Raw genomic sequence first — 16921 nt, forward strand, 5'->3', positions numbered from 1 at the left:
CAATGAGAAGCCATTGTCACCTGAACTCTTACTTTCCTCTAATGAACTATCATTTTTCTCTTGCTCATGACTTCTTGTTCTACCCTCCTTTATATTAAAGCCTTTCATTTTGTATAACACCTCAGAGTATCTCTCTTCTTGCCACAAGAGATACTGCCTGATTCATGAATCATTTAATAAAGCCAATTAGACCTTCAAATTTACTCACTTGAGTATAGAATTGCAAATGTAAGGTTTACCTGTCTGTATAGTTTTCTGAGTATTTGAAAAGAAGGAAAAGGATCCTATTAAGTTAGCTCAGTATTAACTACCATGTTAAACCACTCCTTCCCTTTATATCTCTTCAAATTCCCTGTAGATTTTGTTTTCCTTAATTAATAAGAAAGTGCAGAATACTCTAATTGCTAAATTTTATTCTTATATTATTCACAATTACCTACCTCTCTTTCTTTTTTTTCCATTTACCCCTTTTCTCTTCTCTCTTTCTTTTAATTTTTCCCTGGGGAGCACCTAAAAGTTTTTAAAAGAATTGGAAGTTTAACCTCTATCAGTAAAAGTCATTTTATTGACTAAAGAATTTGAAGAATTAGAATAATTAAGATTGATATTTTCATTAACTTTATTATGCTGGTTGGAAAAATCTTGCAAGACACAAATAACAGACAAAATGAGTTATTTAATTATAACTGTATCCCAATATTATAAATATGTGGCACTTAGGAACTCATCTAGAGGAAAACACACCTAAGAGTCCACTAGAATCCAAGCTCTAGTTAATCTAGAAAACATAAGGTATTATGCTTATTAGCAGGAACTACATAAGTGCAACTGTTAAACACTTTATTGAGCAAATAAAAAATGAATTATTTTAATAAGAAAGTGGAGAAGGAGACTATAACCTGCCACCATATTAACCACTCAATGCTGTAAGAGGCAACCATATTCCTGACTAGAAGTGAAAGTTCTTCACGTGATTTTTTTGTATTATCTAGCTTGTGGTTTTCAAAGTTTCTTGAATCTGTAGTTGATGTTTTTCATGCATTTTGGAAAGTTTTGGCCATTATTCTCTCCAAATATTGTTTCTTCCTCAGTCTCTCTTCCCTCCTTCTTAGATTCCTATTCCATGTTTGACCTCTTCACTGTGTCTCACATGTTTCTGATGCTCTCTTCTGTATCTTCCACTCTTTTTTCTTTCCCCTAACTTAACTTCCAGTTTGCTAATTCTGTCTTTTTGTTGCATTTAATCTGCTGATAAACCTATCTGAATTGTTAATTTTAGATAACGCACATTTTATTCCAAAATTTCCACTTGATTATTTTTAGTTTACAAATCTCTATTTTATTGAACACATTAATCACAACTGTAAAATTCAGTGCCAGTTAACTCCAATATCTGGATTACCTGTAGGGCTGTTATTTATATAATTTTTAAATCTTGTTTTTAGGTCATGTCAGACTGTTTAGCCATTTTTTTATTAAAAGCTAGGTATTTTGTATTACAAAATTCTAGAGGGTGTAGATGATGTTATCTTCCTCCTAAGATGATTCACCCTTCTTCCACTAGGCAAATAAAATGATGGATGATCATATAAACCCAATCAGGGCCTGTGCTGAGAGGAGATTAAAGTCTTGGTAAGGCTCAGTTTACCTCCGATTCATCCATGCCCCTCCTGGGTTTTCAACAGAGGGCCTCTTGTATTCTCCAACCCATGGTGAGTCCCAAACACTCATCTTTGTATCATTTCACTTCTCTATAGTTCTTTCCTCTCTAGAATCTTAATCCCTCCAGTCCTCATTGTCTTAACAGCTCTCCACTTCCTTTAAACAATAATTTCTGCTTTTTATCTAGTTGTTTATAGTAGAAGCACTGGTTTCCTGCTAACTACTTATCTCACTGGAAACAGAAGTCAATAAAGGAAATTTATTTACTGGCATAAACCCACAACTACAAACAGAATAGGAATTAACTGTCCCTCTTTTTCCTGAAAGTTACTAGAAGGAGTGCTCCAATAAAATAAGAGAAAAACAAAGAAGGAGGAAAGCATAGAATCCAGAAAACAGGTGATCAAACCCAAAAGAGAGGTAAAGGAAATTCCAGAATGAAGATGAAAAGAGATTCTAATATCACAGCTGTTTAACAAGCCTAGAAAGGAGTAATTCCAGATGGAGCACGGTAACAGGATCCAGGAGAGGATCCCCAAAATGAAATTAACAAAGTACTGATGTATTTGAATATTTCGAAAGGAAATTTAGATTACTATTATATAACACAAACACAGACAATGAAACAAATTTTTTAAAAGATAATTATTAGGTGAAAAGAAAACAAAAAGTTGTGCTAGAAGCAAACCATTATAAGGTTCAGCTGTAAATATGTTTGTAAAGTCATAATAATGAAATTTTTGAATAGTGAAATTATCCAAGTTACAATAATGAAATCCTATTTAGAAAGATGACAGGAAGAAATGAATGTCGGGGGGAAATGGTGATTTTTTTAAAAGGTGGCTAAATTCTTATCTTCTATAGAGACTAACTGAAAAGTGAAAAAATGAACAGGTTATTTTAAGGTTATTTAAAGATTCAGAGACAGATATCAAAACATACTGCTAAAAGAGATTGACGTGACTGCCTCTGGAAACTGAAATTAGGGGAAATCGTTTTGAAACTATCCATCAGTGTGAGAGCAGAATAATGATATTTTGAGATATGCAAAGACTCAGAAAGTTTACCTCCCAAACATATGTTTTGAAAAAGGTATTTGACTGCGTATTCTAACAGTCGAGGCAGAAAACCAAGAGAGAAGAAGACATGGATCTAGTAAACAACAGATCCAACCAACAAGAGCAGTGAGAGGAAATTCTAAGATGACAACTATCTGTCAGGCCTTGAGGGTATAAAGTGGTCTAGTTTACAAGAGTCAGGTAAGAACATCTCCGGGAAAAATAAATGAACTCCATGCGACAGTATGATGAAAAGGATGGAAAATCTTTTTATTATGGTGAAGTTACATTATCTTTCTGTCAATAATTAAAAAAACCAGCAGAACTAGAAACTCTACGAAAAACAAGAACTGTACAAGAAAGTCATGGTTCAAATATGAAGTAATACCAAGACGTGGCATAGTTTTAAGCAACTGATGGAATATGAATGCACTTGATGTTTGTGACTAGAAACATTCTAGAAACATTCTCTTTTGAAAGTCTCAGAAAAAAGGGAAATGTAATCCTAGCGCATGACTTGGCACTGCAATAGCAATATTTATATAGTGATTTAAATGCTGATTATTGGTTTTGAAGCTTTAAAGTGAATCTTTGGACAAAAAAAAATGAAAGAGTTATTTTTCATTGTAGATAAGACTATAAATGTCAACTATTGAAAATGTTAAAAAAAAGACATTAGGAATAAAAGATGCAGGAAAGGATAGAGGTATTTATATAAAAGAGAGTAAAATAATTGACTAAAGTTAATGGAACAAAAAGTATAATTACAAGTAAAATGTTATTGATACCATATTAAAGAATAGAAAAATTAATTACAAGACAACTAACAAACACTGAGAGGATAAAGGTAGGTGAGACAAAGGAGTAATCTGAACTGAGCTAATCAATAGATATTGTCTAGAGTTGAATGGGGAGAATATTTGTTATATTTTGATTGCCCAGGATCTGATTCTCATTCCTATGTTTGGTGACTATTCCTCTGCATGCCTCCCGCCATCAATGCTGAAAAGGCCAATAATTGCTTTCCCAGTTTTCTCTGCAGCTAGGACATGGGCATGTGATTTAGGCTCAGTCGATCGCTGCCCAGGAGACAGCGACACAAAGAAGCAGAGATAGTGAAGAATCCATTGTGCAGGGGTGGCAGCAATACCCAGTGTCTAGTGACAGCAATGGCGGTGATGACAGTGGTGGCATTTAGTGACCATGGCAATGCAAGTTGAGGCATCCAGGTTCAGTGGTGGCAGTGGTGGCAGTGTGCCCTTACCAGACTGGGCCCTGTGGCAGGACTTCCTATGGTTCTAGCTGCCAAATTTCACTTTGTTCCTATTCATATTCAGAGATTAGTTCTCTAGGGTTTTTGGCAATTCCGTGAGTTACTGTGTCCTTTCAATAAATTCTTTTCCCATTTAAATCAGCCAGAGTCAGCTTCCTTTGATTACAATCAAGAACTCTGATTAGTCCACTGATAAATCAAGAAATAGAAGTGTAAGCATATCACTTGGGAAAGAATCAGAAACCCAAATGTCATCAGTAGCTAGTAGGAGTTTTAATGAATTTTCTTTCTAAATCATCTAACTTATAAATGAAAAAACCTTAACAGGGTAATAAACATGCCTTCACTACTTGAATCGGTCTGACTTCCTGAAGATGATGACGAAAAAGAAGGAAACACATTGTCATCTGAAGAATGAGATGCTGATGATCTATGTCGGGATTGGTGGTGTTTTTGGTTTCGCTCTTCTTTTTTCTTTGGTCTATGTTTACCTTAGATTGATATAAAATGCAACACAATTATTCTCTCAAATATTAGCAACAAATGAGAGAGAAACAAATAAAATAATTTATCAAACGTACTTGAATTTACTCAAAAGGTCTTAAAGCAAGTAAGATTCATACCTCCATTTCTGCCGGTCCCGGCATCTTCAGGACTTCTGTGTATGGACTTCTTATCCATGTCTATAAAACTTGCCTGCCATGTCTGTAAAACCAAAATATTGACAACTTATTAGAGAATTTAAAAAAAAAAATGATGCTTTTTGAGGACATGGAAACCATGTTTTAAATTCTGAATGGAAAGAGGGTCGGGTGTTAGTTATTCAGAAAATGGTTCTGTATTTCCACTAAATGGTAACCTTTCATACACTAATTTGAGTGTCTGTCATCAAAACAAAAATCAAATATGTATTTCCATAACCTCGGTAAAAATCTCATTCAGATTCTATCAAAATAAGCACCCTGTTTTAGTTGAACTTTGAGTTATAGCCTAAAAGAACAAGAATTTAGAATTGATGTGGTGATACTCTTGGATCATATGATCAAGCTGGTTGTTGTTAAAGGGAAATACCAATAGACTGAATTGCATCCCTCCAAAATTCATTTATTGAAGTTCTAACCCCCAATGTGACTGTATTTATAAATAGTGTCTTTAGGAAGTAATTAAAGTAAAATGCAATCATAAGGGTGGACCCATAATCTGACAGGACTAGTGACCTTATAAGAAGAAAGAGAGAGAGGAATCTCTCTCTGTCTCCCCATGCACCACAAAGAAAATGCCACGTGGGGGTGCAGCAACAAGGAGGCCATCTGCAAGCCAGGAAGAAAGTTCTCACCAGAAGCCAAACACTGTTAGAATCTTAATCTTGAACTCTGCAGTTTCCAGAACTCTGAGAATATAAATTCCTCTTGTTTAAGCCACACAGTCTGTGGTATTTTGTTATGGCAGCCTGAGTAGACTAATAGACCAGTCAAGGATAGCTGTGATTGTCGCTCCCCTTCATAGCTGAGATGTTCTCCCTGGCACCTGCAGCACATCATGCCTTATCTCATTCTTGGGCTCCATGTTTTCCTCCCACTCTTAAAGAGAGGCCATCTTAGGGCTCAGTCCTGAATCTTTTGATTGTTCCTCTCTATACACTATTCCATTAGCTCCTGAACTTTAGTGCACATAAGAAACACCAAGGAATTTGTTAAAAGGCAGATTCCTGTGCTCCACACCCAGAGATCTTCATTTAGAAGATCTGGAGGGATATCTTAGTGATTCAAGAAGCCTTGAGACTACACTTTAAGAAATGCTGCTTTCTTAGAAATCTCATGTAGTCAAATGATTTCAATGAATATATTCCTCCTCCAGCCCTTTTATTTGTCCAGATCTCCAACTCCTCATCTCTGTTTAATAAACATTTTCCTTGGATCATCTACTATCACCTTGCATTTTAATGTAAAACCAAGCTTTTCCAGAAACTTAGCCATTTCTGTAGGTAAAATCATTTTTCTTCTAGTTCATGCACTCATACAGCAAATTTATGGAGTGACATCAGCAACACGGTGGAATGAGCTGCTCCCATTGTCTCTCCTCCTCTGAACTACAACTAAATGGACATTCATTGACCAACGAAGGATACCCACACAGAACAACAGGACCCTTGAGAGACCCACACAGTTATACATCTGAAGGTGAATGGACTGGATCCCCAGCAAGCAGTGGAGATGGGTGAGTGTACCCCTCCCACTCCACAGCAGCAGCAAGCCAAGTTGTGGGTCCTCACACAGTGGCTGGCATGACACAAGGAGGAGGTGGAGACAGCCCAGCCCAGGCGCAAACACTATCCTGGCCTACAGGAGCACCCACCGTGCTGTGGAGGCCCTGCTAGGGGGAACACTCCCCACCGAGTGGCTGCAGCTTGGCCCCTGCGAAGGAGCCCTGCATGCCAGCACAACAGCTGGCATGACTGTATGAAGAAGCAAGGGCAGGCCAGCCTGCAGGAGTGCCCACTGTGCTCCAGTGGCCCCACCAGTGGGACTCTTCCCATCGAGTAGCCAGGGCTCAGCCCCCATGAAGGTGCCCCACTCATGAAGCATGGTGGCTTAACTAAACCACCAGAAGCACAGCGCCAGCCCACACCTGCACAACCCGTGTGCTAAGCAGAGAGGCACAGTGGCCCTGTCTCCACAAGAGTGAGCCACTGAGTGGCTGTGGCTAGCCTGCACAAACACAGAGCAGCCATACCCACACAACTTCCAGCAGATGAGGTGGGATCAGACACACAGCTCTTGCTTCCCCTAGTGGTGGCAGGTGGACTCTGAGACCTAATACTACCACAAATGCACTAGCAAAAGATCAGTTCATCAAACACCATGAAAAACTACAGCAACACTTCAGAGCAGAAAGAAAATGACAAGTCTCCAGAAACCAACCCTGAACTCACAGAAATCTACAATCTAAATGACAGAGAATTCAAAATAGTTGTCATTTAAAAACTCAATGAGTTACAAGAAAACTCAGAAAAACAGTTCAATGAGTTCAGCAATAAAATTAATGAGCAGAAGGAATACTTCACTAAAGAGACTGAAACTCTACAAAAAAAAAAAAAAAAAAAAAAAACCAGAAATCCGGGATATGAAGAACACAATTAATAAGATAAAAAATAATCTAGAATCCTTAAAAAATAGAGCTGGCATTATGGAGGACAGAATTAGTGCTTAGAGGATAGAAATATAGAAATGCTTCAAGTGGAGAAGAAGAGAGAACTAAGATATTTTAAAAATGAAGAAACTCTTCAAGAAATATCTGACTCAATTAGGAAAAGCAACATAAGGCTTACAGGTATTCAAGAGGGAGAAGTGAGGGGGAAAGGAGCAGAGAGCTTGTTCAAAGAAATAATAGCTGAGAAGCTCCCAAACCCGGGGAAAGAACTGGACTTACAAGTACATGAAGCCAACAGAACTCCTAATTACATCAATGCAAAAAGACCTTCTCCAAGGCATATAACATTAAAACTGGCAAAAGTCAATGACAAACAAAAAATATTAACGGCAGCAAGGCAGAAGAGAATAATCTACAAAGGAAACCCTAGCAGGCTTTCAGTGGATTTCTCAGCAGAAATCTTACAGGCCAGGAGAGAATGTAACAATATATTCAGAATACAGAAAGACAAAAACTTCCAGAAAAGAATATTCTACTCAGCAAAACTATGCTTCAGATATGATGGAGAAATAAAGCTTTTCCAGATTAAACAAAAGCTGATGGAGTTCATCACCACTAGACCTTCCTTACACAAAATGATGAAGGAAGCCCTCATACCTGAAACAAAAAGGCAAAAGTTTACAAAGCTTTGAGTGAGGAGATAGACAGACAAAATCAGCAAATTGCAGCTCTCTATCAGAACAGCTTAGCAAACAATTATAACATAAAAGATAAAGGGAAGGAAAGCATCAAAAATAACTATAAACACTTCAATTTAGTCACAAAGTCACAACACAAAATAGAATAATTTGTGACAACAATAAATCAGAGGGGGAAGAGGAAAGGGATGGAACCTGCTTAGTCTAATGGAGATAAGAGGTTATCAGAAAATGGACTATGTCATCTGTAAGATCTTTTATACAAACCTCATGGTAACCACTAAACAAAAAATCAGAGCAGAGCTACAATTCATAAATAAAGAGAAAACTGAGAAAACCATCATAGAAAACTACCAAACTGAAATGGCAGTCAGAGATAGGAGGGAAGAGAAACAATGGATAAACACGACAATTGGAAAACAAGAAATAAAATGGCAGTATTAAGCCCTTATATATTAATCACTCTAAATGTAAATGGATTGACTTCTCCACCAAAAGACACAGAGTAGCGGGATGAATTAAGAAACAAGACACAAAAATATGCTGCTTCAAGGAAATGCATCTCAGCTCTAAAGGCAAACATAAGCTCAGAGTGAAAGGATGGAAGATGATACTCTAAAGCAAATGGCAAATGAAATAAAGCAGTTGTTGTCACACTTAGACAAAGTAGACCTCAAGATGAAAAAGACAATGAGAGACAAAGAGGGACAGTATATACTGATAAAAGGGACATTCCATCAAGAGGACATAATACTTATGAATATATATGCACCTAACATAGGAGCACCAAAGTATATAAAGCAACTATTAACAAAGCTAAATGGAGAAATTAACAGCAACACAATAATAATAGGGAACCTCAACACCCCCCTTACATCAATGGATAGATCATCCAGACAGAAATTCAACAAGGAAATATTGGATTTAAAGGAAACACTAGATCAGACGGACTTAATAGATATGTAGAGAACATTCCACCCAGGAACAGCAGAACACACATTCTTCTCAAGTGCACATGGAACAGTCTCAAAGATAGATCAAATGTTGGGAAACAAGGCAAACCTCAGTATAGTTAAGAACACGGAAATAATATCAAGCACCTTTTCCAACCACAATGCTATGAAACTAGAAATCAACTACAAGAAAAAAGCTGGGAAAGTTACAAATATGTGGAGACTAAGCAACATGCTACTGAACAATCACTGGATTAATGAAGAAATCAAAGAAGAAATTAAAAAATACCTGGAGACCAATGAAAATGAAAATACAACATACCAACTCTTATGGGATACAGCAAAAGTGGTTCTAAGAGGGAAATTTAAGCAATACAGGCCCAACTCAACAAAGAAGAAAAATCTCAAATAAGTAATCTTTTTTTATTTTTTGAAGAAGATTAGCTCTGAGCTAACTGCTGCCAATCCTCCTCTTTTTGATGAGGAAGACTGGCCCTGAGCTAACATCCATGCTCATCTTCCTCCACTTTATATGTGGGACGCCTACCACAGCATGGCTTTTGCAAAGCGGTGCCATGTCCACACCCGGGATCCGAACCAGCAAACCCCAGGCCACTGAGAAACGGAACGTGCGCACTTAACCACTGCACCACTGGGCCAGCCCCTCAAATAAGTAATCTTAAACTATACATAAGTGAACTAGAAAAAGAAGAACAAACAAAGCCCAAAGTCAGCAGAAGGAGGGAAATAATAAAAATTGGAGCAGAAATAAATGAAATAGAGACTAAAAAAACAGTAGAAAGGATTAATGAAACTAAGAGCTGATTCTTTGAGAAGATAAACAAAATTGACAAACCCTTAGGCAGACTCACTAAGAAAAAAAGAGAGAAGGCTCAAGTAAATAAAATTAGAAATGAAAGAGGAGAAATTATAAGAGATACCACAGAAATACAAAGGATGATAAGAGAATACTATGAAAAACTGTATGCCAACAAAATGGATAACCCAGAAGAAATGGATAAATTGTTAGACTCATACAACCTCCCAAAACTGAATCAAGAAGAAATAGAGAGGGCTGGCCCTGTGGCTCAGTGGTTAAGTGGCACATTCTGCTTCGGCAGCCTGGGGTTCACTGGTTCAGATCCTGGGTGTGGACATGGCACTGCTTGGTAAGCCATGCTGTGGCAGGCATCCCACATATAAAGTGGAGGAAGATGGGCAAGGATGTTAGTTCAGGGCCAGTCTTTCTCAGCAAAAAAGAGGAGGATTGGCAGTAGATGTTAGCTCAGGGATAATCTTCCTCAAAAAAAAATAAGAAGAAATAAAGAATCTGAATAGGCCAATCACAAGTAAAGAGATTGAAACAGTAATCAAAAACCTCCCAAAAAGCAAATGTCCAAGACCAGATGGCTTCTCTGGAGAATTTTACCAAACACTCAAAGAAGATTTAATTCCTATCTTTCTCAAACTATTCAAAAAAGTTGAAGAAGACAGAATGCTTCCTAACTCATTCCATGAGGGCAACATTACCCTGATACCAAAACCAGACAAGGACAAGAAAAAGAAGGAAAATTATAGGCCAATATCTCTAATGAACATAGATGCAAAAATCCTCAACAAAATATTGGCAAACTGAATACAGCAATACATTAAAGGATCATACACCATGATGATGTGAGATTTACTCCAGGGACACAGGGATGGTTCAACATCTACAAATCAATCAATGCGATACAGCACATTAACAAAATGAGGAACAAAAATCACATGATCATCTCAATAGATGCAGAGAAAGCATTTGACTAGATCCAACATCCATTTATAATAAAAACTCTCAATAAAATGGGTATAGAATGAAAGTACCTCAACATAATAAAGGCCATATATGACAAACCCACAGCCAACATCATACTTGATGGAGAAAAATAGAAAGCCATCCCTCTGAGAACAGGAACAAGACAAGGGTGCCCACTCTCAGCACTCCTATTCAACATTGTACTGGAGGTTTTGGCCAAAGCAATTAGGCAAGAAAAAGAAATAAAAGGTATTCAAATTGGAAAGGAAGAAGTGAAAGTCTCACTGTTTGTGGAAAACACGATCATATATAGAGAATATTTACTAAGCCCCTGATCCAGTACTGAAAAGATAGTGGTGAATAAACAGACAAGATTTCTACATTCACAGAGCTTACATTCTAGTTTTTGGAAATTAAAAAAACAAAACAATTTCTAATGATGTGTTAAGAAGAAAATAACCAAGTGATATAATTGATAATACCCTGGAAGGAAGCATCTGCCTTCAATGAGGTGACATTTGACCTAAGATTTGAAAGATGAGAAATCAGCCATTCATGTGAAAACTTGTAAGAGAGAACTTTTAAGCAGATGGAACATAAGTTCAAAGGCCCTGACGCAGGAACAAGTGTAGCATTTTTGATGTGCAGAAAGATGGTAGGTAAATTTCAAATACAGTAGTCAAAGGGGGAGTGGTATGTAATGAGGTGATAAATAAGTAAGGACCAGACAGTGTAGAAGTATAAAACCACCTTTATGTTAAGGAATCTGGATTTCATCCTTAGTGGAAAGCAAGTGGAGGGTTTTAAGCAGGGGAGTGTCAAGATGAATTTGTGGTGTTTTTTTTTAAGATTTTATTTTTTTCCTTTTTCTCCCCAAAGCCCCCCGGTACATAGTTGTATGTTCTTCGTTATGGGTCCTTCTAGTTGTGGCATGTGGGACGCTGCCTCAGCGTGGTTCGATGAGCAGTGCCATGTCCACGCCCAGGACTCAAACCAACGAAACACTGGGCCGCCTGCAGTGGAGCGTGCAAACTTAACCACTTGGCCACGGGTTCAGCCCCTGAATTTGTGTTTTCAAAGTATCATATGGCTGTGCTTCATGGGGAAGAGGTTGTATGAGGGTAAAAGTAAAAGAAGGAAATCCAGTTAGATGGTTATTACAGTATTTCAAGTAAGAGATTTTGGTGGTTTAGACTAGGGCAGAGTTTCTCAACCTTGTCACTATTATCATTTAGGGCTGGATTATTCTTTGTTGTGAACGGCTTCCCCGTGCACTGTAGGATATTTAGCTATATCCCTGGCCTCTACCCACTAGATTCCAAGCAGAAACCAAGTTGTGAGAAGGTTTCAAGTTGTAAGAACCAAAAATGGCTCCAGCCATTAAAAAAAAAAAAAAAAAATAGGCCAATGAAACAGAATAGAGAGACCAGAAATAAATGCACGCATATGTTGTCAACTAATCTTTGACAAGAATGTCCAGGACACACAATGGGGAAAGTATAGTCTCTTCAATAAACGGCATTGGGAAAACTGGACAGCAACATACAAAAAAAAAATGAAACTGGGCCACTATCAAAAGTCAGCTCAAAATGGATTACAGACTTAAGTGTAAGACACGAAACCACAAAATTTCTATAATAAAACATACAGGGCAACCTCCTTCCTGTTGGTCTTGGCAATGATATTTTGGATTTGACACCAAAAGCAAAAGCAAAAATAAACAAATGGGACAACATCAAACTAAAAAGCTCTGCACAACAAAGGAAGCCATCAACAAAATGAAAAGGCAACCTATGCAATGTAAAAGAATATTTTCAAATCATATATCTGATAAGAGACAAACATTCAATACGTATAAGGAACTCATACAACTCAATAGAAAAAAAACCCAAATAACTCAGTTAAAAAGTGGGCAAAGGACCTGAAGAGACATTTCTCCTAAGAAGACATACAAATGGCCAACAGGTGCATGAAAAGGTGCTCATCACTAGTCATCAGGGAAATGCAAATCAAAACCACAGTGAGATATCACTTCACATCTTTTAGGATGTCTAGTACCAAAAAGACAAGAGATAATAAGTGTTGGTGAGGATGTGAAGAAAATGGAACCCTTGTACATGGTTGGTAGGAATGCAAACCAGTACAGCCGCTATGGAAAACAGTATGGAAGTTCCTCAAGAAATTACAGATAGAACTACCATATGATCCAGCAATCCCACTTCTGGGTCTTTATCCTAAGGAAACAAAAGCAGTATCTCAAAGGCATATCTATATTCCCATGTTCATTACAGCATTATTCACAATTGCCAAGATATAGAAACAATCTAAGTGTCCAATAATGGACGAATAATAAAGAAAATGTAGGGTATGTATATATATAATTATGGCATATATATTATATCACATTACATAATTATATAATAATGTCCCATATTAATGGAACTATATATATTTTTATATATATGAAGGACTACTACTTAGCCTTAAAAAAGGAGGAAATCCTGTCATTTGTGACAACATGGATGAAACTAGAGGGCATTATGCTAAGTGAAATAAACCACACAAAGACAAATACTGCATGGTATCACTTATATGTGAAATCTTAAAAATAAATAAATAAATAAAGAGTTGAACTTATCGAAACAGGGAGTAGAAAAGTGGTAGCCAGGGACTGAGGAGGAAGGGAAATAGGGAGAGGGTGGTAAAAGGGTATAAATTTCCAGTTATATGATGAATAAGATCTGAGGATCTAATGTAAAACATGGTGACTATGGCTGATAACACTGTATTGTTGAAATTAGCTAATAGAGTAGAACTTAAATGTTCCCACAAAAAAAAAAAAAATAGGTGAGGTGATTGATATTTTCATTAACTTGATGAAGGGAATCATTTTACTATGTATATGTTTATCAAATCATCATATGTACACTTTAAATGTCTTGCAATTTTAGTTGTCAATTATACCCCAATTAAGCTGAAAAAAATAAAAATATAGATATACTAACAAAAAGGGCTAAAAGAATTGAAGGGAGCTGCCTGTAGAGAGTTGGATGGAGTATTGTAGCACTATTTTGATTTTTTAAATGTCCAGTAAATATTATTTTGATAAAAATTTAAAATTAAGTAAATCTCCCCCTTCAAAACATACAAAGAGTGAATGAGGCTTCTCATACAAGATGGCCACATTTCTTCATGAAGTCATATTAAAATGATAGTTAAGCAATAAAAATTTATAAATTCAAAACAGGAAAAATAAAAGAGTACCCAAAAGGGAATCATGTGGTTCAACAAATGTCTGAAAACCAGAAAGCAGATGCGAATGTGTCGACATGAGAAACTAAGAGTGGTATAGCCTGGGATACTTGAGAAAGACATTACAGTAGAAGGAGTGATCTGCCTAGCAGAACCTAGAAGACGCACTAAGCGAGAGAGACTACGAGGATGAGAATAAGAAGCAGTGCTGAAAACGGGAGATTGTAGATGATCTGTTTATACCATGATACAACCCAGTGATTACTCTCAAGCAAAAATTCAAAAGGAGCGGTTAAGAAAATGAATGAAACATGGGGAGCTCCAGGGTAGCAAGTACAACTTCTGATGCCTCAGAGTAACACCTTCCCGAGTCTCGTTTTTGGTTGAGTCTCTAATGAAATAGCTAGCTTCCTGCCAGACTACCTTATTTAATAATATTTAACATTAAATAAGTGTTTGCTATATCCCAGGCCCTGTTCTAAGCACTGTACATGCATTACTTCATTTAACACAGCAAAACAATAAAGAACATATCATTATCTCACTTTTTTTCACATGAGACAGAGTGGTTAAGTACTTGCCCAAGGTCACATAGCTAGTAAATGGCAGAGCCTTAAAAGTGAGGCCTGCAGTTAACAATCTTCATGCATGTACAAAAAATTATGTCATCCTTCTTATTCCCTCATTCTTTGCTATGAATGGACAACCAAAGAGCACCAGATATCTAAAGGAAATCTACAGCATAAAAAAATCTAAGATAAAGTAAAACTAAGATGAAACAAAAGAGAACTGAAAAAAAAAATGATCTGTTCCTTCAGAGAGGTTTAGAAGATATTGCACCCATATAAAAGAAAAAAGCAGGGGGCTAAAAAAGAAGTATTCACAGAAAATTAGAGCAGCCTTTGTAGTTAAAAATATTATGCAGAAATAAAAACTTTAAAAAGGGCATAAAACATAAAATCAGTTTAGAAAAATGAGAGAAAAGATAAGAATCGCAGAGTATAAAATTGAAGAGGCCTAACAGAAAAACAATGAGAATTTCAGAAAGAAAGGAGAGAAAATTAAAAATTGGATGATTTCTCAGAGCTAAACAGAAAAAGAACTGTTCAAATGGAAAGACCCATATTAACTGCTAAAGAAAATGAAAGAAAAACACTATACCTAGATACCCCATGGTGAAATTTTCAAGAGACATTCCCAAATGCTTCCAAAGGGAAAAGGTCACAAAAGGGAAAGATTCAGACTAGCATCAGTCTTTTCATCAATGAATGGTAGGACATATTGAAAAACGCTCTTTACAGTTCTGGAGGAAAATTATTTTAAACCTAGAACTCTATATTCAGCTAAGTTATCAAAAAGTAGGCAGGCAAAATCAAGTCATACAAAGATTTGGAAAATTTATCACCCATGTACCCTTTCTGAAAAGTTACTTGAGTATGTGTTCCAGCCAAATAAGAATGAAAACAAAGAAAGCAGAAGGTGAGGGTTACAAAAGCATGGAAAATCCTGGAAGTTCAAAGAAAAGTAAAATCTCAGGAAAAAAGCTGTTCAAAAGACTAAAAAGCAATTGGTCCAATTTAGAACAAAATTGCAATAGGTTCTAATAAAAATTGTTAAGAATTAATTAATGCTAGCAACATTTTTCTAGAAATATGACCGTGGACCTTAAGAGAAATATAATCCAAGCACATTACTAGGACTTGCAGTGAGCAATATTTGCAAAGTCACAATAATATAAATGTTCTTTTTATTGGCTTTCAACTTTTAAATTCAACTTATAGAAGTTACAGAAGACAATGTGGACATTTTAACTAGTTATAGAATAGAAAGTAATTTATCCAATTACAATGCTATAAATGTGAAGTTACAGCTGACAGAATATAAAAGGTAAAGGGAGAGAAAAGATGGAGGGAAAGGTGGGAATATCATCCTACACAGTCAAGAGATACTGACAAAACTTGTTGGAACAAGAAACGTGATTAAATGTCTTGTTTAAGATTAAAAGGGTAAACAAGGCAGGAAATAGTCTTAAAACTGTCAAATCCAGGAAGAAGGCAGCCGGTGAAGTGAAGGATAATATAAGTGAGATAGCTCCTCACCTAACACAGCAGAAAGTCAGGGGATAACATCTAAATTTGATTAATTGAGAAAGAACAGTATAAACATATTATTTAGAGATGTAGCTATAATCACCAAAGAAACTAAACATAGAAAACATTTAAAATGTCTGTCTCTGGGGAGCTTGATGTAGAATGAGAAGAAAGCAAGTAAGATGGAGACTGTTGCTTTTCATTATAAACCCTTCCATATTCCTTGATCTTTTAATCATGTGCATGCATCATGTTGCTGAATGTTTTCAAATAAATTAATTTTTAAAAGAGTGAAAGGTTTGCAAGGAAATAAAGACAATAAACATAAACTATATTTTACCATGACAGCAGAAAAATGGCATAGTGGTTGCAGGGATGGTTAAGGTCAAGTGTAGGATTTTACAGAGATTCTAGGCTAACTAGAGTGCTTTTTTTCTTTTTAACCTAAAAAATTACTTAAAAACTTACATACAGTAAAAATTTGTGTGTTTACACAGTACTATGTGTTTTAAGACATGTATAGGTTCTTGTAACAACCATTAACAGTATACAGAAGAATTCCAATATTCCAAGAATGCCCTCATACTACCCCTTTGCTGTCAGGCCCTCTCCCTACCCTTACCCCTTAGCAATCACTGATGTGTTTTCTGTCCCTTTAGTTTTGTCTCTTCAGACTATCATATAAATGGAATCATACAGTATGCAACCAATTGATACTGGCTTTCTTTGCTTAATATAACACATTTGAGATTCATCCAAGTTATTGAATATATCAATAGCTCATTCTTTTTTATTTCTGAATACTATTCCATTGTATGGATGAACCAGTGTGTTTATCCATTCACTCACTGAAGGACATTTAGTTCATGCAGTTTTTCTACTTTAGTCTGTTAATATGGTGGATTACACTGATTGATTTTCAAATGTTGAACTAGCTTTGATTTGGGACATTTTGGACAATTATGAATAACGATGCTATAAACATTTACG

The 16921-nt window shown here is 36.3% G+C and overlaps 1 protein-coding gene across 4 annotated transcripts in view; it reads right to left on the reverse strand.

Moving 5' to 3' along the window:
* The window catches only part of LOC102147484 (uncharacterized), a 38744-nt gene that overhangs the window by 14756 nt on the left and 7067 nt on the right, over window positions 1–16921 (reverse strand). For 2 of the 4 annotated variants that reach the window (XR_011438520.1, XM_014739685.3), the window contains exons 2-4: window positions 4617–4698; window positions 4335–4484; window positions 441–510 (exon numbers count right to left, since the gene is read on the reverse strand). Coding sequence is in view for 2 of the 4 variants with exons in the window: in XM_014739685.3 (XP_014595171.2) it covers window positions 441–510; window positions 4335–4484; window positions 4617–4640 (244 nt within the window). In the remaining 2 variants the exon portion in view is untranslated. Of the gene's footprint in view, window positions 1–440; window positions 511–4334; window positions 4485–4615; window positions 4699–16921 lie in introns of those variants that run through there. The other 2 variants (XR_011438521.1, XM_070266732.1) reach the window with 2 other exon arrangements.

The sequence above is a fragment of the Equus caballus genome, chromosome 5 (genome assembly GCF_041296265.1).
Source record: "Equus caballus isolate H_3958 breed thoroughbred chromosome 5, TB-T2T, whole genome shotgun sequence".
Classification (NCBI taxonomy): domain Eukaryota; kingdom Metazoa; phylum Chordata; class Mammalia; order Perissodactyla; family Equidae; genus Equus; species Equus caballus.